This window comes from Equus caballus, chromosome 3 (genome assembly GCF_041296265.1).
Source record: "Equus caballus isolate H_3958 breed thoroughbred chromosome 3, TB-T2T, whole genome shotgun sequence".
Lineage (NCBI taxonomy): Eukaryota > Metazoa > Chordata > Mammalia > Perissodactyla > Equidae > Equus > Equus caballus.
Genome location: NC_091686.1, coordinates 28,918,820 through 28,940,857, shown reverse-complemented (window position 1 = coordinate 28,940,857; position 22,038 = coordinate 28,918,820). Strand labels below are relative to the sequence as shown.

General features: G+C 49.4%; 1 protein-coding gene and 2 long non-coding RNA genes across 5 annotated transcripts in view; 1 reads left to right on the top strand and 2 right to left on the bottom strand.

Moving 5' to 3' along the window:
• The window catches only part of LOC106782970 (uncharacterized), a 43,278-nt gene that overhangs the window by 8,131 nt on the left and 13,109 nt on the right, over positions 1-22,038 (bottom strand). For all 3 annotated transcript variants that reach the window (XR_011436927.1, XR_011436928.1, XR_011436929.1), the window contains exon 3: positions 120-287. This is a non-coding gene — a long non-coding RNA (uncharacterized lncRNA). The remainder of the gene's footprint in view (positions 1-119; positions 288-22,038) is intronic.
• Positions 1-22,038, top strand: part of LOC100069843 (polycystin-1-like protein 2) — a 98,138-nt gene that overhangs the window by 69,447 nt on the left and 6,653 nt on the right. Inside the window, exons 30-39 of the mRNA XM_070262089.1 lie at positions 136-352; positions 3,868-4,096; positions 5,599-5,803; positions 6,490-6,586; positions 9,926-10,063; positions 11,572-11,757; positions 12,706-13,033; positions 14,838-14,971; positions 16,514-16,641; positions 19,378-19,538. Coding sequence (XP_070118190.1) covers positions 136-352; positions 3,868-4,096; positions 5,599-5,803; positions 6,490-6,586; positions 9,926-10,063; positions 11,572-11,757; positions 12,706-13,033; positions 14,838-14,971; positions 16,514-16,641; positions 19,378-19,538 — 1,823 coding nt within the window. The remainder of the gene's footprint in view (positions 1-135; positions 353-3,867; positions 4,097-5,598; positions 5,804-6,489; positions 6,587-9,925; positions 10,064-11,571; positions 11,758-12,705; positions 13,034-14,837; positions 14,972-16,513; positions 16,642-19,377; positions 19,539-22,038) is intronic.
• Positions 18,011-20,951, bottom strand: LOC138923387 (uncharacterized). The gene is made up of 2 exons (XR_011436930.1): positions 19,846-20,951; positions 18,011-19,517 (listed from the first exon to the last, which is right to left on the bottom strand). It is a non-coding gene; the product is annotated as an uncharacterized lncRNA (long non-coding RNA).

Sequence of the window (22,038 nt, the reverse complement as noted above, 5' to 3'; positions counted from 1 at the left end):
TCATGTCTAGCGGGCACCGCTGTTACCACACCCAGACTGTCTGACCCCAGCCTGAATGCTCTTGACCGCCATGCTGCTCCCCTGCCCCCCTGACCCGTAGCTCTCATCGCCTTACCCACCTGGGCTGACTTGCAGGATACAAGGAGGCTCGTCAGCTCCCTGTTTGAAGCTCTGAAGCTGCCGTCCCCTGCCTCAGGCTGGGACTCCACGAACTTGATGGACATCAACCAACTGCTGGCTTTGCTGGAAGACGTCGTCTGTCTGCAGAACACCGCAGGGCAGGTGTTCTGGGGAGAATCCAAACAGAGAGAGGATCCCTTAACACTCACTCTTGGGTCTGTCCAAGTGAAAGGTGAGTCCTGACGTTTCTCTGCTGAGAGAAGAGCATGTTGGAGTCAGGCGGGACAGGACCAAGGGCCACGTCTGTATCACTAGGAGGTTAAGAAGTCCTGCTGGGGTCTCCCTCACCAGCCTCTGCTCCAACCACTCGCCACTGCCACCCTCTCTGTACCACAGGCACCCTCCTCTCCTCAGAGGACCAACCTGCCTGCCCACGAAAGGCCTTCCCACATGCTGGCCCTTTAATCTAGAATGTTCTCTCTCTTAGCTTGGCCAATTCGTACTCAGTCTTGAGTCTTGGCTGAAGGATTCCTTCCTCAAGGGAGCAACCCAAGACCCCAGCCCATAGCAGGTCTCCAGCTACACGATCTTTAGCCCCTGGGCTTCTCTTTCTTTGCTTTCACACTGCTGGCTCCCAAATCATGAAGTGCGTGCAGAGTTGTTTAAAGTCTGCACGGTCCTTCCTGGAGCGTGAGCTCCATGAGGTGGGAGCCATCTGACCGTCTTATCTCCACTGTTTCGCCAGTGCCTGGCCCGCGCAACACAGAGAAAGCATGCCACAAACACGCGTGGGATGACCTCGGCATGGGAGGTCATTACGGAATGCACAAAGCAAAAAGGCATGTTGCTCTTCCATAGGTGGGAAGAAGAGCATTGGCTAGCCTGATAACTGGGGCCACTCGGAAGGACCACCTCTGGGTACTGGCCCGGCCATTGATGGGCTGTGTGACCTTGGTTACTTCAGTTCTCTCTGCCTCAGTTTCTTTTTCTGTAAAGTGTCGGGGGATGCAAAGTCAAACTAGATCACTTTCCACATGTGTAGGGCACGACGCAAGACGATGGACAGGGCAGTAAAGAACACTGAGTCCCAGAGTGAAGGAGTGGCTCCTTTCTCCATTCTCTTCTAATTCTTCTAACTAAGTCAAGGAGAAAGTCTCATTGTGGTACTGCTGTGTCTTTAACACCTCTCCAACACTTGTCAATCTCTCTGGCAGACAGATGGTGGGCCTCAAACTCAGAGCCTTTTGAAACAATATTCAGCCAGAAAATCTAGTAACATTGTCTCATTTTTATTAAGTTCTATGTGTGGCATTATTCTGGTTTGAAACAGTCTCTCTGACTCCCCTCTTGCGCCTTTCCCATCCATCTTCCACCCTATCACTGCTACCAGTGTTTAGACCAGGCCGTGCAATAGAAGCTCCTACAGTGACTAGAATGTTTGTCATCTGCGCTGTCCAATATGGCGGCCACTGGCAACACGCAGCTCTTCAGCACTTGAAATGGGGCTCTTTTAATTTTAACTAATTTTAATTTAGACAGCCACATGGAGCTAGTGGCTGACATTTTGGATGGCGTGGGTTAAGAATGCTGCCAATTTTAACACAGAAGGCTGGTTACTATCTAAACCTTGTTTAGAACACAAAAGTGGGGTCTATAGCATGAGGCATTCGAATCCATAATTCTTGGCCCCGTCTCTGATATAGTGAATTAAATCTTCTACGGGGAGGCCAGGAGCCTGCATTTTTACTCAGTCGCTTTGGTGGCTTATGCGCACTGAAGGTTGAGAATGCACCCTGAGGGTTCGCCCTCAAGGCAAGGTCTCAGGGCTCCAGCCACCCTGGAGGATTTGCTCCAGAAAGCTGGGCCTGGGCTGCCCAGGAAGGCCAGCCCTGCAGGAGCTCTGTTGATGCCTGCGCTGGACACTTGGCCCTGAGTTCTGGGACTTTGGCATTCACAGCATGTGCCTTAGAACATGGACTCCGGAGTTAGCCAGACCCTGGGGCTCTCCTAGCTGCAATAGCAGCTGTGCAACTTTGGTCAAGTTGCTCAACCTCTCCGAGACTTCATTTCCTCCCCTATAAAATGGAAGTATTGACCCACCGAGCTCCTTGGCTTGTTGCAAGGACCAAGTGAGATCATAAGACACGTGAAACGCTTAGCGCCCAGCCTGACACAAAGCGGGTATTCAGTAAGTGGTGTTAGGATTGGGAGTGGTGGGATCTTCGGAAACGTTGCCAGGAGCTTGCAGCACAAAGGCTGCTGATGCTGGAACCTTTAGCCGAGGCTTCAGCGAGGGAGGAGGCTGAGTCAGAGGGAGGCGGGTTCGCCCTAGGCCTTTGCCAGCATCCTGGTCTAGTCTGAGCTGGCCACGGCCTTCTTCACAGCTCTGCATTATTTTCTCATCAGCTTCTCCCTGGAGACTGGGGAAGGATTATGGGGCAGGGGCACTCCATTTTGTCATCTCCCATATCCAGCTTCACGTACCCCCGTGAAGATGAACACTGGTCCAGACCCGACCCGGGGGGCCGGCTCAGTGGTGCAGCGGTTAAGTTCGCATCTTCTGCTTTGGCAGCCCAGGGTTCGCCAGTTCAGATCCCAGGTGCAGACCTACGCACCACTTGGCAAGCCATGCTGTGGCAGGCGTCCCACATATAAAGTGGAGGAAGATGGGCACAGATGTCAGCTCAGGGCCAATCTTCCTCAAAAACAAAACAAAACAAAAGAAAACACAGACCCAACCCGTTACAGCCTGAGGAGAATGTGCCCCTAGAGGGGCCAGCCTCCCAGCTCAGGGCCCAGAGACCAGGCCTGGTTCTGCCTGGAGAGGCCAATTTTCCCTTAGGAGGCACGAGGAACACTGGAAAGGTTTGAATTTGTTTTTTTCTTGCAATGAATATGCATCACCTCTGTAATTAAAACAAAAAATACTGTTTTTTAAAAAAAAAAATTAGGAAGCTGAAATCTGAACAAACCAACTGTAGAAAAACAATCACAAGATAATCTGGGGAAACTTGACCTCTGACTGGTTATTCCATGCTATTAAGGGATTACTGTTAATCCTTTTGAAGATTGATAATGACATCAAGGGGTTTGTTTTTAAAAAGAGTCTTTATCTTCTAAGAAGCATATTACAATATTTAGTGACAGAAGGTTTGGAATTTGCTTCAAAATAACGCCATGGAGAGAGTGGGTGGGGTGCAGGTGACACACGACTGGCCACGTGTTGCTAATTTTGAACAATGGGTCTATGCGGGTTCCTCTCATCATTCCCATTTGCAGGTATGAAATTTTTCCTAAAACAAAGTTAAAAACAAAAGGTTAAAACTTACACTAGCTTTGGCACCAGGCAAACCTGGGTTCAAATTCGAATCTTGTACATATTAAAATATTTGCCGATGAGAGAATAGTATGTCTGGGATTTGCTTGAAGGTACTCCAGAAAAAAAAAGTTAGGGGGCAGAGATGATACAAGATTGGCAGAATGTTGGTAACTGGCGCAGCAGAGTGACAGGTATATCATTCTCTTCTCTTTGCGTGTAAGGAAATTTTGAGGATGCCCTCCGTACATTCAGAGCCCACCTGGCCGTGTGAGCCTGGCACCCCATCTTTCCACATCTCAGATTTCTCATGGCTTGGCACATAGAAAGTACTCGAAAGAGAATGCTGTTCCTAATACTGGTGTTTTTCTCGCAGGTGGTCTGCTTGGCCACTCAGCACCAGCTGATGCTCTCTGTCCCCTGTCCTCCAGAAATAGAGCAATGCCCAATGCCCACGGTGGGTGCAAGTGACCCCTGGAAGGACAGCGCCTACAGGCAGTGTCTCTACCTTCAGCTGGAGCACCTGGAGCAGGCACTGCTGCTGGTGGGGCCCCAGGGCTTCCCCCAGGGCCAGAGCCACGCCCGCGCCCTCAGGCAGCTGCAGACCCTGAAGCGAAGGCTAGGGGGACAGCCAGGCACCCTACCCCCAGCACGTACGAGGTAATCCACTCCCCTGGGGTGAGTGGGCACCTGCTCCCCCACTGCCCAGCCTGGGGCCTTCAGGGAGAAGGCATCCTGAGCAACCATGGAAGGATGTTCACCCACAGCTTCCTAAGAAGAAGCAGTTCAGGATTCCTGCACAAATTCAGGGAGAAGGGCTTTGAACAGGGTTATTTGCCAGAAGATAGTGATTGCCCTCCACACAGCACCTTACAGTTTATAACCATTTTCATGTGTGCTCTTTTCTAGCTGTGTGCCCTTGGACAAATCCCTCAACCTCTCTGAGCCACAGTTTCCTCATCTGTAAAATGGGAATCATAATGCCTATCTCCTGATTCAAATGTAAAACAAAATACAGGGGCCGGCCTGGTGGCATAGTGGTTAAGTTCGCATGCTCCATTTCGGTAGCCCAGGGTTCGCGGGTTCAGAATCTGGGTGCAGACCTACCCATTGCTCATCAAGCCATGCTGTGATGGTGTCCCACATACAAAAGAGGAAGATTGGCACAGATGTTAGCTCAGTGACAATTTTCCTCAAGCAAAAAGAGGAAGATTGGAAACAGATGTTAGGTCAGGGCCAATCTTCCTCACCAAAAAGAAAAAAAAAAATTTAAGATAACCAGTGACATTTGAATACAGATGGGTTATTAGACGACATCAAGGAATTCTTATTAATTTTGGTAGGTGTGACAATGGCACTAAAATTCAGTAAGAAAATGACCATTTTTGAGATGCATTCTGAAGTAGTTAAGGATAATTTTATATTCTGTCTGGAATTTATTTTTAAATATTCCAGCAAAAAAAAAAAGAGGATGAGGAAAGATGATCAAATATGACAAGGAGGTGATGGTTGTTGAAGCTAGTTGCTGGGGGTTTGTTGTGCTGGCTGATTTTTGTATGATGAGGAATTTTCATCATAAAAACTTAAAAAAAATTGTATAGTACCAGACTTCTAGGCTTGTCATGAGGAATAAGGGAGCAAATCTGAGTAAAGCACTTCACGTGGGGACTGGCTCCTAGTAAGCAATGAATGTGACCTCAGTAGAATATATATGTACTGCATAAAATGGATAGAATGAAGACTAGCCCTTTGAGGGGCCGGCCCGGTGGCTCAGTGGTTAAGCGTGCACGTTCCACTTCGGCAACCCTGGGTTCTCCAGTTCGGATCCCGGGTGCGGACACGGCACCACTTGGCAAGCCATGCTGTTGTAGACGTCCCACATATAAAGTAGAGGAAGATGGGCATGGATGTTAGCTCAGGGCCAGTCTTCCTCAGCAAAAAGAGGAGGATTAGCGACAGATGTTAGCTCAGGGCTAATCTTCCTCAAAAAAAAAAAAAAAAAAAAAAGAATAGCCCTTTGAGATGGGTGCAAATTAGAGGAGAAAACTGAGGGTCTGAGAGGTCAAGGAGCTTGGCCAAGGTCATGCATCTGGTCGGGGTGGAGCTGGATTTGAACTTGAGCCCTAGGCATGTCATCTGACTATATCCACCCTTCTTTGCAGCTCTCCATGGGCGAGCAGGCCCCCTCGCGGCCTGCCCTGGTGGTGTGTCCTGGTAGGCTGGCTCCTGGTGGCGGCCACCAGCGGCGTGGCAGCCTTCTTCACCATGCTCTACGGCCTGCGCTACGGGCGGGCCAGCTCCCTCAAGTGGCTCATCTCCATGGCTGTCTCCTTCCTGGAGAGCATGTTTGTCACCCAGCCCCTGAAGGTCAGGACCTCAGCCCCGTGTGGCTGCCCTTCCCTTCTGCCCACGTTTCCCTTCCTGCCAGCTGCCCTGTCCTGAGGCTCGGGCAGCTCCTTCATCTATTCATTCAACAAACCTACACACAGCACCACCTCTGTGCAGGTCCCGGGGCAGCAAGCCTAATGAAGATAATTGCATGACAACCAGAGCTCTTAACACTCACGCCCACCCTCAGGAAGGTCCTTGCCTCCATTTTATAGATGAGAAAACCTCAGGTAAAGAAGGTCACAAAGACTGTGCCCTGAGCCACATGTATAAATAGGAATGATACCATATTTTCTCCATTCTAAGATGCTTTTGATTGTGAGATAGGCCAGCAATTTTTGGGAACTGTACCTTCAGAAAAAAAACACCAGGTTATTAAATGTGTGTGTCAATTGGAAGATACCTTCCTGTTTCTGAAAATGTCAAATGACTAAGAGAGCGCGTCAGAGTCAAAGAAACACGGAGCCCCGCCTGGAGCTCGGGTCTCAGCCCCCTGGAAGGAGTGGGGGTTAGGAACACCCCTGGGGGGTAGCTGCAGGAACGAGGAGACATTTACAGTGAATCTAGGACCCGTCCAGTCCACAGAGGTGGTCCCATCCCGCCCCCTCCCAGGCCAGAGTGGCTAGAGAGTTTCCGACACGGGCTTAGGGTTCAGTGTTTTCCAGGTGCTGGGGTTCGCTGCCTTCTTCGCACTGGTCTTGAAGAGAGTAGAGGACGAGGAGGAGCCTGTGGCCCCTCTCCCGGGATGTCTGTCCGGCTCAGGTAAGGGCGCACGGGCGGAGGCAGGGGCCCGGAACCCACCCGATGAGGCTGGGCCAGCCGCCCCGGGCGGTGTTCGCTCCCCTTCAGCCCTTGACCCCCGACTGGTGAACCACCCCTGAACCATCCTGAAACCAGTGACTCCTTTGTTGTCTTTTGAGCGATGCTGTTCCTTTCCCCACCCCGGGCCTTTCTCTCTGACCCCGAAGCGTGCAGGACCCCTCAGCCAGAAGGGGCACCTTGGGGGCCGCGCTCTGCACTGGCCGTCATTCTCTGTGCAATGCCCAAGCAAGCAGCTTTCTTCTCCAGGGTTCAGGCTCCTGCTCTTTACAATGAAACCCCAAACAGAATGAGTTTGCAGGTGGGCTGCAAAAAGTCATGGTGAGTTAGAGTTCAAGGGCAAGGACCGGCACACTACGGCCAGAGGCCAAATCCAGTCCAGCGCCCGGTCTGTAAACAAAATTTTCCTGGAACACGGCCATGCTGATCCTTGTTGGCGAGGCCCCTGATCGGCCCCTCCCCCAACCTGATTTCTCACTTCCCAGCCCAAACGCCTGAGGGGGCCCGACAATAAATGAACAACAAAACAAATATGCAAACAGAACGGAACCCACCCTCTGACCGTCTACGCAGAGATCTTGACTTGCAGGGAAAATAAAACAGGAATAGCCAAAAGCCCACGTCCCGACATCATTCCACAGTGTGGTCGCCCCTCACGGGCCTGCGTTCCTCCACTCGAGGGTAGGGTTTTGGCTTTGCAGATCCAAAAGATCCATTAACATCTCCTTCTCAAGACAAAAGAGCAATTTTTCGCCAAAGAGACGCCAGCCTCCAGACCAATTAAACAATGATTCAGGGTGTACTTGCTGTGTGCCAGGCAGTGTGATGACTTAAGAATGTGAATTACAGGAATCCACTCGTTGTCAGTGTATAATTCATTGATTTGAGTAAATTTATAGAGTTACGCAATCTTCACAACAATTCAGATTTTGAACATCTTCCTTACCTCCAAAAGGTTCCCTCTTGCCCATTTGAAGTCAGTCCCCACTCCCACCTCCAGGCAACACGGCACTGACTGGGTGGCACAGGTTGCTGTCCTTGGAATGAACAGACCATTTGGGGAGACACATTAAATAAGTAAATGTATAAGTAGACACGTAAGTGTGAACTGTGATGAGAACAGGCGGGAGAGAACAGGACAGTACAGCCCTCTCTGCTGAAAGGGTACTGAAGCTGGCTCCTGGAGGGCAGGAGAAAAGAGAGGTTGCACACTGGGCATGTGCAAAGGCCCTGAGGTGGGACAGAACTTGTCAGTTTATAGCAAATACTGATAGTGTGGCCGAAGCATGGCATATCAGGGTGGGGGGAATGGTTCAAGCTGAGGACAGAGAGGTGGGTGAGGAGCAGATCATGCAGCATTTTGTAGGTCCTGGGTCAATGCTGGGGTTTTGAAGTGTTTTATTTATTTATTTGTTTAATTAATTTTTTTATTTTTTGGTTTTGGTTGTTTTTTGAGGAAGATTAGCCCTGAGCTAACATCTGTCACCAATCCTCCTCTTTTTGCTGAGGAAGACTGGCCGTGAGCTAACATCTGTGCCTATCTTCCTCTACTTTATATGTGGGATGCCTGCCACAGCATGGCTTGACAAGCGGTGTGTAGGTCCTCACCCAGGATCCAAACTAGTGAACCCCAGGGCCGCCGAGCATGGGAACTTAACTGCTGCGCCACAGGGCTGGCCCCTTGAAGTGTTTTAAATAGGAGAGCAGGGGGCTGGCCTAGTGGCTGGCACCACTCGCTCTGCTTTGGTAGCCCGGGGCTCGTGGGTTTGGATCCCAGGCATGGACCTACACACTGCTCATCCAGCCACGCTGTGGCAGCATCCCACATACAAAATAGACGAAGATTGGCACAGGTGTTAGCTCAGGATCAACTTTCCTCACCAAAATAAATAAATAAATAAATAGGAGAGCAATATGATCCATTTTGTGATTTTGGAAAGATTACTGTGGCAGCTCTTGGAGACCAGAGGTATTCGGTCAATAATGAAAATGGGGAGGCTGGTAGGAAGACTGTTGCAATTATCCAGGGGAGAGATGACACGTACTGGCAGTGGGGGTGGACAGAAGGGCATGGATCCAAAAAACAATAGGGTCAATATACCCCTATCAGAATGGCTAAAGTGAACAATAGTGATAATACCAAATGCTGACAAGGATGTGGAGAAACTGGAGTGTTTGTATGTTGCTGATGAGAATGTAAAATGGTACAACAACTCTGGAAAACCATTTGGCAGTTCCTTTCACAACTAAAAATGGAATTACTGTATGTCCAAGCAATCGTACTCCTGGGCATTTATCCCAGAGAAATGAAGACTTCTTTTCATGCAGGAACTGGTCCAAAATGTGCATAGCAGCTTCATTTGTAATAGCCAAAAGATAGACGGTAACTCCTTGGAATCTAACCAAGAGAAATGAAAATCTACGTCCACACGAGCACCTGTACATGAATGCTCATAGCAGCATCATTCATAGCAGCCACGACTAGAAGCAATCCAAATGTCCATCAATGGATGAATGGATAAACAAAAGGTAGTATATCCATACAATGGAATACTACTCAGTGATAAAAAGAAACTAACTAGTAATACACACAACAACATGGATGAACTCCAAAACACGTTAAGTGAAAGAAGGCAGATACGAGAAACTACATAGGTACAATTCCATTTATATGAAACATCCATAAAAGAAGAATCTATAGAGACAGAAGGCAGATTAGTGGGGATAGAGTGGACAGGGGACTTCAACAGGACAGGAGAGAACTTTCTGGGGTGATGAAAATGTTCTAAAACCGGTTATGGGGATGGTTGCACAACTCTATCAATTTACTAAAATCATTGAATTGTAGACTTCCGGTGGGTGAATTTATGTAAATTATAACTCAGTAAAGTGGTTTGAAAAAGAAGATACTTGGAATTAGATATGACAGGACTGTGAAACATTAATTACCCTCATCCTTCCATCGTCAAAGTCTGGGAAATGTTGGGGTCCATGTTCGAGTCAGGAGTACAGGAAGGAAGCATCCAGGAGTCAGTAAGACTTCAGGGAGGGGAGGCCATTTGTGTTTCAGGATGAGAATTCTCCAGGTGCAGAAGAAGGGATGGAGTTCTGGGCGCTGGGACTCCATGGAGAGGCACGGAGGTAGTCTCGGGAAATGGTTCCCCAGGAGGAGGAATGTCAGATCCCATCGTCCCTCTTGAGAGAAGAGTCATCTGGTTGCAAACGTAGACCCTGGTTCCATTGCCCATTTGGCCGACTGTCCTTGTGTCCTGGCTTTCACAGGCCCCTCTGCCTTGTTCCGAGCACGAAGGAACAGCAGAAAGGACGTCTACCAGCCACCTCTGGCCGCCGACATCGAGAAGATGAAAACCACGCACCTCAAGGAACAGAAAGCATTTGCCCTAATCAGAGAAATCTTGGGTAGGCAGCCAAGATGACCCACGAGCCATCTTCCTACTTGCTGGTTCTCAACTCAGACTTGAACATGCGGCAATCTTTGATGAGCCCCACCCTGCTCCTGGGCCCGTTTTCCTAGATATCAGCTCTCCCCAGCCTCTCCCCTACACTTGAAATCCTTCAGTGGCTCCTCACGGCCCTTAGGATAAAGTCCAAACTCCCTAATGTGGTTCCCCTCAACCTCAGGTCACCTCTCTTGGCCCCTTGTGCCCTGAGCTCCAGTGACACAGCATTCTGCAGCTCCTGGGATGCTGTGCCCTCTCCTGACCCCACGCCTTTGCCCGGGCTGTTCCTTCTAGTCTGCCTGGAATGTGTTCATCTCACCTCCCCCCTTTTTCTTCTGGCTACGTCCTCTTATTCCTTCCTTCTCAGCCCCAAGCCTGTGTCTTCAGATAGGCTTCCCCTGGCCGTCTGGCCAGGAAATGTCAAACCTCAGTTTCTCTCTTAGTCTCGGGCCCCCCCGCAAGCAGATCTGGGTGTTAGGCATTGGCTGGGGAGGCAGCCCTGGGAAGCACTGGTAGGGAAAGGGAAGTGCAGGGAGAGGGAAGGAAGCTAATGTGAGGTACAGTGATGAGTGGGTTCCACGCAGGCACTGGAGGCTCGGTCCTGCTGGGGACCTCTGAGGAACATGTAGTACGTGCCCCTGAGTTGTCACCCAGCAGGTCACTGGGGACTGCTGCTCCTGAGGAGGCACTGACCCTGCAGCATTCCTAGCCAGCCCTCCCACTGGCTGAGCACTTTCCTAGCAAAGCAGGGTGTGGGGGAGCTTGCATAGGAGGAGTAGCACGTACAGAATGAAGGGCACCGAGGGGTGTGGGCAGAGCTGCAACGTGTCGCCCCAGGGAGGGGTCTCTTGAACGCAGATACCCAGGACCTGCCCAGAGATTCTGATTCAGTAAGGATCTGCATCCCCCACGTGATTCTGATGTCTTGCCTCTTAAACTAAATCTATGCATCTAATGGGCCCTTGTCTCCTACAGGACCGGTGAGCTCCATGAGGGCAGGGGACATGGCTGTCATCTTCATTGCTCTATCTTCAGCATTGCGACACGGCAGATGCCCCACTTTTAAAAAATTCTAATGAAGAAACATTTATATAGCACGAACTCTGTGCAGGCACTGCTTTAAGTTCTGTATAAATATTAATGTGTTGACTTCCTCAGCACAACTCTGTGTAAGAGAATTATTATCTGCATTTCACAGATGAGGAGAGTAAGACCCAGAGGGATTAAGTCACTGGGAAAGGGCACATGGATAGGAGGTGGCAGAGGTGGGATGCGAACCAAGACAGGAGGCCCATGGTCTGTGGACTTGACTTCTTTCCACGGTCTCCATAAGGATTGGTTCCATTGTCACCAGAGGGGCGAGTGGCTGGTCTATGAGACTTTGACTGTTCTGACCCATGCTCCATTTCCTGCCCTGGGCTTGGTGGGATCGGGAACCCTGCCTGACTAGTGACTGTGCCTCCTCAGCATACCTGGGCTTCCTGTGGATGCTGCTGCTGGTGGCCTATGGGCAGAGGGACCCCAATGCCTACCACTTCAACAGACACCTTGAACACAGCTTCACTCAAGGCTTTTCAGCTGTCCTGGGCTTCCAGGAGTTCTTCACGTGGGCCAACACCACCCTTGTTAGCAACCTGTACAGTCATCACTCAGGTACTGTCCCCTTGCCCTGGGTGTCAGCCCCCTAGTGCACAATCCTTTCTAGGAACAGGTGTGGGTCACTGTCAACATGAGCCTTATAGGAAACCAATAGCCACAGGTGTCTCCTGCTTTCAAGGAGAGACCCTCAGAATGCTGTGCATGCACAAGGGAGGGCTCCCTACCCCTCCCTTGATGCAGAGTGGAGAACTTCCTAAATGAGAGGTAACTGAGCATGAATTGGCTAGGCAGAAATGGCGTACCAGGCAGAAGGGACAACATGAGAAAAGGCAAGGCTGAAACACCAGGGCACATTCTTGGAACTGCAAAGCATCAAGTGTGGTTGCAGTTGAGGGTATGAGTTGAGGACCAGTGAGAAGCAAAGCAGGAGAGAGAAACAGGGGCCAGATCATGAAAGGTCTTGAAAGTTCATGTGTTGTGCTCAAGGAAATGAGGAGCCATTGATGGTTCTTACATAAGGGAGTAATATAATCAAACCTGTGGTATAAGAAGGATCATTCTGGATGCATGTGGAAGTTGGAGTATAGGGTGGATAAGTTAGGATGCTGGGGAGAAGAGATGGGGCTGATGTAGGGACAAGAGGCAGGGATGATGGAGAGAAGGGGATGGTGCAGACAACACTGAAGAAGTAGAATTGATGGGCCTTGTTGACCATTAGGATGTGGGCATTGAGGGAAAGGGCACAGATGGTCTCCAGGTTGATGACCGGGTTGGGGGGTGTCATTCCCCAAGAGACGTTATGCAGGAGGTAGACCAGGTCCAAGGAGGGGAGATGGTGAGGAATGTAGCCTACAGTTAAATGTAACCTGTGGTTGGCCAACTTCTCTTGGCTGTCTCTATACTGGATACCCTGAAGTTCACATTAGCATCTGGACCAGGGAGTTTGGAACACGTTAAGATGATTTTGACAGCTAGATTTATCCATCTGTTTTCCATCTTCAGGCTTTATCACTGATGGGAACTCCAAGCTGGTTGGCAGTGCCCAGATTCGCCAAGTGAGGGTCCGGGAAGGCTCTTGCCCTCTTGCCCCACAGCTGCAGGCTTCTCTCGATGGATGCCGGGCGCCATATTCCATGGATGTTGAAGACCTGTCAGACTATGGGGAAGGCTGGAATGCCTCTGCCCTTCACAACAGCAACGGCTTTTCCCAGGCTTGGCAGTACCAGAGCCAGAGCCAACGCCGAGGGTATCCCATCTGGGGCAAACTCACTGTGTACCCAGGAGGAGGTTACGTGGTCCCCTTGGGCACTGATCGCCAAAGCACGTCAAGGTAAGGCTGACTCGATTCATGTGCAGATGCAGAAAGCCATTTGCTAGAGTTCAGGTCTTGTTGGCAGGGGCAGGCTTAAAAAAAACGGCCGAGCCAAGCTCATTTTGTCATTGTGGGGGATTCAGAATCATTCAGGTCATGTTTTCAGGTTCCTGGAAACTGTGCAGTCTCAGAATTGGAAGGGTAGTCCCTCTTCGGCATTCTCAGCCTGGTGATCTGAGTCTGGTGGCCTCTGCTGGAGCCAGCAGGGATGGGGAGCTCACTACCACACAAAGCTGTCCACCACCAGGCAAGTGGGGAGTAATAAAGGTTTAACCTTATCAAGAATCATGTAGTGTCAGAGGCTTTACCCTACTTGTACACTAATAAGCTAGGTTGTTACTGTTTCATAAATGTTGGCAGAAGACACAAGACTCCTGGGTCAGAGACAAAGGACGTTATTACTCACTACAAGAGCAATAGCAGAGCTTCTCGGTGGTTTGAGTCAAATTCCCGCAAAGGGCCATGATAGATGCTTGCGTTACATGAGTTACAGTACCAGAAAGGAACACTGATCTTGGAGCACCTGCTGCTTTGACAGTGGCAGAAGCAAGCCTGCCCTTTGTCCAAAGGAAGATGTCACCTCTGTCCTCGAGGCTGCTCGCTGCAAACACAGCCCTGAGAAATGGCCTGGATGAAGCCCGACCAAGGCCTGGCCTTCTTAGAATACCCAGCACACATGTGCAGGACGCTCAGGGCCCCTGCAGACTGCCTCCCCCAGCGTGTTCTAGAGTCCGAGAGCTCCAGGTCGGAAAGCCTGGCACCGCTCCTGTTAGCTGTGTAGCCCCAGGCAAGTTAGTGAGCCCATGTGAACCTGTCTACTCCACTGCACTGTTACAACACCAAGGTTATTTATGATGGCAGGACCCCACCCCATCCACAACACAGGTAACAAACCCCCACGGAGAACAACTGGCAGGGTTCCCCTGGGATGAAGGACGGGCCAGGCATAGTCTATTTCAGAATAAGCGGTCTTTTCCTGCCACATGGAATGGCTGATCCTCTCTCTCTGCTTCTATGAATCAAGTAGGACGCAGACCCACGGGAACAGGGCATATTTTAAAACAGGCCCATCGTTATTGCACACACACATCATTCCATTTTTTTCTTCACAATGATCCTGAGCTCCAGGCATTAACAGCATTGTAGATGAGGAAACTGCAGCCTGGAGAAGTTATTAGCTTGCCCCTGGGGCAGCCAGGATTTGAATCCAGACGCCTCCTCCAGCACATGCTTTTTTCACCACGCCAGTGGGCAGATCTCCAGGAACTGGTTTCACGTGAGCCGCCAGCCCAAGAGGGACCTTGGCAGCTGCAGCTGCTGCCTGCCTAAGCCCCCGATGTTTCTGTGGCTCCTCTAACACTGTGGTCCTCAAACTTTAAAAAGCATCACCATCCCCTGGAGGGCTCATCAAAGGACTGATTCCCAGGCCCCACCCCGAGAGTTTCTGACTGGGGAGATCTGGGGTGGGGCGTGAGAATCTGCATCTCTAACAAGTTTCCAGATGATGCTGATGCTGCCCGTCTGGGGATCACACTTTGAGAACTTCTGCTCTTACAGCCCAGAAACCATGCGTGCCAAGACATTGCACCATGGGATGGGAAACTGTGACCGCTCCCAGGAGCAGCCCCAAGGTCCTGTGGCCCAGGGAGGAGAGCAGAAGCAGAGGGAGAAGTTTGGACAGGAAGCCCTGCCTCCTCCCTGGGCTGAGGGGGGAGGGAGCCCCTGGGGATGGAGATGCCCCTAAACACCCCTCTTCCCACAGAATTCTCCAGTATCTCTTTGACAACACCTGGCTGGACAGGCTGACCAGAGCCGTGTTTGTGGAGTTCACTGTCTACAATGCCAACGTCAACCTGTTCTGCATCGTCACTCTGACCCTGGAGACCAGCGCCTTGGGTGGGCAGCCTTGCCTGTGAACACTGCTGCAGTGTTCTGGAACACAAACACCCCCCCACCCCGGGCTAGGACTCCTGACCCAGCTGGACCCAGCCATCCCAGGGCCAGAGCGCCAGGGCAAATGGTTGGGAAACTCAGGCATGGGTCTTGGTTCTCCCTGGGGACCCAAAAGCAAGGCTTCAGGGCTGCTTCAGCCTTTTTCCTAGCTCCCCTTCTTCTCTTTGGCCTTGTCTCCCAAGTTATCCTAAGGGAACCCGGTGCGGGTCTGAAGGCAGCTCATATTTCCCAGTCTACTGGGGGTGGGCGTGGGGAGGCGGCAGTGAGGGGCTGGGGAGGGGGCGACCTGGTAACAGATACCTTCACCTAAAACAATATCTTACAGCTTGTACCTCAATCTACAGTGTGAAGGACATCTTATATCATAGTCCAACGCACACACACACACACAAATATACACAACAGATCAAAGTTTCAAAAATAACCTTTCCTTACCTACGTCTGATGCACTCTGATATTCTGTGTTCCAGCCGAGTTCTTTCTCTCCATTCCTCCACTTTCCACCCTCTTTTAATGCTAACCACAGTGTATTGAAAACACTGACCTAAGGCCTCTTTAGCTAATAATCAATTTACCTAAAACTCAACCACCACTCCTTTAAAAATAAAACTTTTCAACATTGTTACATTTTTAATAAAAGCAATATGTTTGTAGTTTTAAAAAAATTTTCAGAACTGTGTAAAGAGAAAAGTAAAAGGGCTTCAACCTCCGTTACCATTCCCCAGTCTCCAAATTTCTTTCAAATCCTTTTTGGGGGGCCTTTGTATCTCCTGTGTTCTCTTATTTCTTTTCGTCATTTCTCTGGCTTTTCCAAAACCACATCTGATTCAATTATGGATTTCTACAAATGAAAGGGGGGGTGGATTTCAGGCCGGGTCGATTCAGCAGCCTGGCGATGTCAGCAAGAACTCAGGCCGTTCGCAGCTCTCCACGCTGCCAAGCTTGGGGTTGGCTTTGTCTTTGCAGGCAGTAGCCTGATTAGTCAAACTTGTTTAAAAAATTATCACTAAAAAATCATTACAATACTTAGAAAAAAAAGAGGGAAAGACACACAAACGGATGAAAGATGATTCAAAAGAAGGTTGAACTTTTGGCGCATTGGTCAATGGATGAATTGATCTTCAGTGAACTGTCTTTAGACAAAACGGCTTTAAATGAGCCAGAGTGGAGTAGATGGATGTCAAGTGGGTGGGTGTGCTCTGGCTGGAGGGGACTGAGTGCACAAAGGGCCGACACCAGAGAGTAGGGGGCTGGTCTTCCATTGCAGCTTCCTTTGTCCCTTCTGATCTGTCCATTATCTTTGGTGTCCACCACGTGTCCTCGTTCAGTCCCTCAGGTCTGTGAGTCTGAAGGACCTTTATCTCCGCCTGGTCAGCCCTCAGAAGGCCTTGAGCTGGAGTCATCCTGCTGATGACTTCTGGTCGGGAGCGGTGGCTCTGAGTAGGCAGGTGGCTGGGGGTGAGAGGAACTCACTCTGCTTTCCAGGAACCTTCTTTGCGCACGCGGACCTGCAGAGCCTGCGCCTGTACCCCTTCACCGATGGCTGGCACCCCTTCGTGGTGGCGGCAGAGGTCGTCTACCTCCTGTTCCTCCTCTACTACATGATCGTGCAGGTGAGGGGTGGGCTTGTGGCTCCACGGGCAAGGGATGGAGACGGCTGTAGGTCCTATCCCCTCTCCCACCTCTTCCCTCTTCCCTGGTCGGGGCGGGAGGGGCCACAAGAAGGGAGAGAGAAAGATTCTCCTTACTTGTTGCCATGACAACTTTGGGGGGCCTTCTGCTGGTCCTGAGGGCTGACCTGGCTTGGGACTCAGCTTCAGCACATCTCAGGATCTAAGAACTTGGAGAGTGGTCCTTCCTGGGTGGGAAAGGGAGAGGAGCAGGGCTCCTGTTTCGGCTGAACTGAGACCTTCCAAAAATGCTGGAGGTCGGGGAGAGGAGACGTGGCCATCCCCACAGCTGGGGGGTTCTCTGAACTTAGATTGCGGGGGTTCTTAGCACTTTTGTTCTCACCTGTGGTCCCCAGGATTGAGGAAGGATCCCCTCTGCCACCTTTACCACCATGTTATACAACGAAGGTGCCGATGTCGATAATGATGATGGCTTGAGGATGCTGGGCAGGCATCCAAAGCTTGTTATATGCCCCACCCACTCCTCTCACCAAAAATGGAAACCAGATACCTAAAAGGAGCATCTTAGCCCCCCATCCCCTGTTCCAACAACTACTTTAAAGTAAGGATGATACTTTGAGTGCTTACTACAAGGCAGGCATTGTGCTAAGAATCTTATGTGGATTTTCTCCTTTAACAACTCCAAGGGAAAGGTCCTATTGGCTCCACTTCACAGAGTAGGAAGCTAAAGTCCAGAGATGTGAAGTAATTTATCCAAGGTCAGAAATGAATCCAGAGAGTCTGACACCCGATCTTGACATTTAACCCCTATGCCATACCATCAACCTCATAAACCGGGAGCCCACATGGTCTCTGAGCATCAATTCAAAGGCAAAGGCCAGTAGTTATCAAATAGCAGCTTAGGTTCTTGGAGTTCTCTAAGAACATTAAAGGAGGCCCATTCACCACCCCCTCCAAGATTCATTTCTCTGCTCTCGATTGTCCTCACACTCTGCCTGTGGCTGTTTCAGAAACTTCTCTTCAAAACCCTTAAATCTTTCTCAAAATGCTGCTTGAGTAGTTTTAAAAATCTCCCTCTCACTCCATCCCTTTATAACGGAGGGGAGCTTACCCTCTCACCAGCCAAACACCAGTTCTTCCTCCGTGAGAGCAGGCAGGAGGAGGGAAATGGAACACATCACAGAAGCTTCTCTTGAGGGGAAGGGAAAAGAAGGGACAGGAGGGGGGCTGAGAACATGCACAGGATAATTTTTTTTGACTTGTGACACCTGTTGAGGAAACAGAATTAAAAACAAAGTCTCCTGCCAATCCAGAAAACCTCTCCACAAAGGTAGGAAAAAAAGAAAACTCCTTTCACAAAATGACTTCTTTTTAATTGTGGTAAATATACATAACATAAAATTTACCATTTTAACCATTTGGACACGGACAGTTCAGTGGCATATTAAGTACATTCACATCGTGGTGCGACCATCACCACCATCCGTCGCCAGAACTTTTGTCCTCTTACAAAACTGAATCTGTACCATTCAACAAAGACTTCCCCTTCCCCCTAAGAAAACAACTGTTATTACCGAATAAGCACTAAGCCAGAATGGGACGCCCATCCCAGGCAATCCACTACAGAGACTACAAAGACAGAAAGAAATCTCACCCCTACACATCGCCAGGCAGATACAACCATCACATACGTGTTCTTAAAATAAATGCTAATTAATCCTTAAGAGGACTTACAGCACCTTTTGTCCCACTAATCCATCCTAAATCCACCTGGTAATTGGGGCGGCCACCCCAGTTTGCCAAAGAACTTTATCCAAAGGAAAAATAAACTTCTCCTATGTTTACAAGAGGAGGTAGTTTCTGCCATCGGCTCCCACCCTCCCGGGGAAACTGGAAGACAGGGCACTCTCTTTGTAGATGATTACAGTTCAGAGAGATGGCTTCCAGTCCCTGAGAAAAACATTCGGGTTGTAAAATGGGCTTGTTTCACTTTTGAAAAAGATTTATATGCCTCTCAGCAGCGGCCTAGCGGTTAAGATTCAGAACTCTCGCCACCACAACCCAGGCTCCTTTCCTGGCCAGGGACCACACCACTCATCCATTAGCTGTCATACGGAGGCTGCTGTGGCGCTGAAAGCTATGCTATGAGTATTTCAAATACCAGTAGGTCCACCCCTGGTGGACAGGATTCAGCGGACTCTTTCAGACTAAGACAGACTAGGAAGAAGGACATGGCCCCCCACTTCCGAAAAAATGGGCCCTGAAGACGCGGCAGGTTTGAGCTGTACTGTACACAGGGTCTTGAGGAGTCAGAACTGACTTGAAGGCACTAACAAAAAAAATACATCTCAAAGGAGCAGAGAAAGTATTCACAATTACAAGTTTTCTAAAGTAAAAGGCTTTATGGGGCAGGAATCGTTCCATCTTTTTGCATCAGAGAGAATTAAACATTTTTCTTGTTAGATTCTGTATTTACTCTCACACACCCCCAGACCTTGCAGCTCGGATTGTGATGGGAGCAGACAGGGTCTGTGCACAAGGCTGGGGAGAGGCCCCTGGCATTCTATGCATGTGGGGCCAGGGCTCTGAGAAACCTCCAAGGACTCAGTAAGCCCCTCCCAGGGGGTCCTCCTGGAGGGTGTGGGAGCCACCGTGGGGCCGGGTGGGGGGCACAGTTCTGGCCACAGCCTTGGGCAGAACCTCTGGCTCCTGTCTCAGGGCAAGCTCATGAGGGAGCAGAAGTGGCGCTATTTCTGCAGCAAGTGGAACCTTCTGGAGCTGGCCATCATCCTGTCCAGCTGGAGCGCCCTGGCGGTGTTTGTGAAGAGGGCCAGCCTGGCGGAGCGGGACATCCAGCGCTACCGGAAACATGGGGAAGAGTAAGTGGCCCTACCTCAGCCCCAGCCCCCACTCCCCACCCCAGGGCCCAGGGGCAGAGGGAGGCTTCTGAAACCTTGTTGACCCTGAGAGGATCACGGGTCACTCTTTAAAAAACAACTGTAGCTACCACTGAGACTCAGGTTTGGGGCCTGAAGTGTAGACAATTGGAGAGGACTCTTTAAGACAAAATAGAACAATATCTTTTGCAAATCTTCCCAAAACATAGGGTCATGTGACACCCCGTTAAGGTCCCTCCCAGCCTTTTGGGCAGGGTCTTCGCGAGTATTAGCACCCCAGTCAACTCACGCCTGCTCCTATTGACCAAGTGTCCACTCCCTGTTAGGCAGGACACAGATCCTCACGTGAGAACCGATGGAGGTAAGTGTTATCAGTACCCTATTTTACAAATAAGAAATTGAGGCTCAGAAAGGTAATGTGACTTCCCCAAGGCCACACAGCTAAAAAGTGGCAGAAAAGTAATTTAAACCTACCTTGTGTGTCTCCAGGATCCCAGGTCTTACTTGGAACCATTGTGTTTTGACTCACTCACTGATTTTATAGATAGAGCCAACATTTATTGAGTTATTGTTGGATGCCATATACACTGTCATAAAAACACCACTTTAAAAGCATTCTCTCATCTACTTTAATCTTCCCGAAACTTCTATGAGACAATATTATCATCAACCCTTTTTTTACAGATGAGGAAATTGAGGCTCAGAGAGGTTAAGTTGTCTGTGCAAGGTCACACAGCAAGGAAATGCAGAGCCTAGAATTTGAACTCTGCACTCCTAACCTCCACTCTAGACTGTCTGATTCATTCAACAAACCCACGTTAAGCTCTTCTTTGTGCCACACTCATGTTGCCACACCAAATATATGACAAAAACCCCACCCTCTCTAGAGACCCTCTTTCATAGAAATGTCTCGGTATCAACTGAGTTCTTTGAGTTCAGAAATTATCAAAAGTACTTTTGTTTTTATTTAAGCTGATTGTAAGCCTTATGCGGAACAGTTATTTTAAAAACTTAAAGATGTTTTAGCTCTTGAAGGGGTTTGCAGGAGACAATCTAGGGGCCAAATCCAGCCCGTCACCTGTTTTCATAAATCCAGCTTTACTGGAACACCCCCTCACTCACTCGTTCTTTTCTGGATTGTCTACGGCTGCTTTGCTGCTAACACTGCAGAGCTGAGTCATTGGCACGGAAACTGTCTGGCCCTCAAAGCCTCAAATGCATCCCATCCAGCCCTTTACAGAAGAACTTTGTCTTGATTCTCACTCAGAGAACAAAGCCCGGGTTCTGGGAAGGAACAATGGGGAGTCTTAGGTCATACGTGGCTGAGATCATTGTCAGCCAGTGTAATTTTTGAACTGTCGCTGTCCCCACGCTAGCCATGCTTTATGATTCCTCACAGTGATCTAAAACCCATTTGATTCTTGACATCCACACAGACAGGTTTCTTGCTTCGATGGGTTATAAAACAATTATACAGCAAGAAGAGTTCTTTTTTTTTTTTTTTATATTGGCTTTGAGCTAACATCTGTTACCAATTTTCTTTTCTGTCTTTTTTTTTTTTCTTTTTCTCCCCAAAGCCCCCCAGTACATAGTTGTAGATTCTAGTTGCAGGTCCTTCTGGTTGTGCTGTGTGGGACGCCACCTCAGCATGGCCTGATGAGAGGTGCCATGTCCGAAGTGGTGAAACCCTGGGCCACCAAAGCAGAGCGCTCGAACTTAACCACTAGGCCACTGGGCCAGGCCCGAGAGTTCTCTTTTTACACTGAGTGTCAGAAAACAAAACAAAAAAATCTGCCACTTCAGATAGAAACCTGAGTATAGTTAAGTTTGGTGTTATGCGAGATCCTCATTTGAATTTGATTAACCAATTGACCAAAGTTTTGTGTTTATTTCAGGAACTTGTAAATTTTGTTTTCTTGTTGGAATACACAAGCCATTTTATAGCCAGATCTTGAATTTTAAAAGTACTTTTTAAGACCAAAAGATTTGCTTCATAGTCTCCCTTTAATCCAGTGGTTCTCAGGCCTGGCCCCTCAGCAGAGTCACCCTGGGAGATGACACAACCGTGATGCCCAGGCCATACCCCAGACCCACGAACAGGATGTCTGGGGATGGGGCCCTGGCACCAGTAGTTTTACTGTTCCCCTGGTTATTACAACATGTAGCCGGGGTTGAGAACCATGCTTTAATTAGAGCTAACTGCCATCATGACGGAGGGCTTATGTGGTTATTATTTCCACATACATGAGCAATTAAAGGGCTTGAGAGAGGCTTGGTATTTTAAAAGAGGCAGGAAAAAGGTGCTGCAGGAGCTGCAGGAGGAAGCAACCATCCATACCAGCAGCCCCAGTCTGCTCAAAGGGGAGGAAGATTCTGGAAGGCAGATTAGGTAGAAGGATGGCTTTCACTTGGCATTATACATGTATATTAAAAGCTTTTACAAACTTGAGATTATATCATTTGGTTCTATAATTTGTTCTCC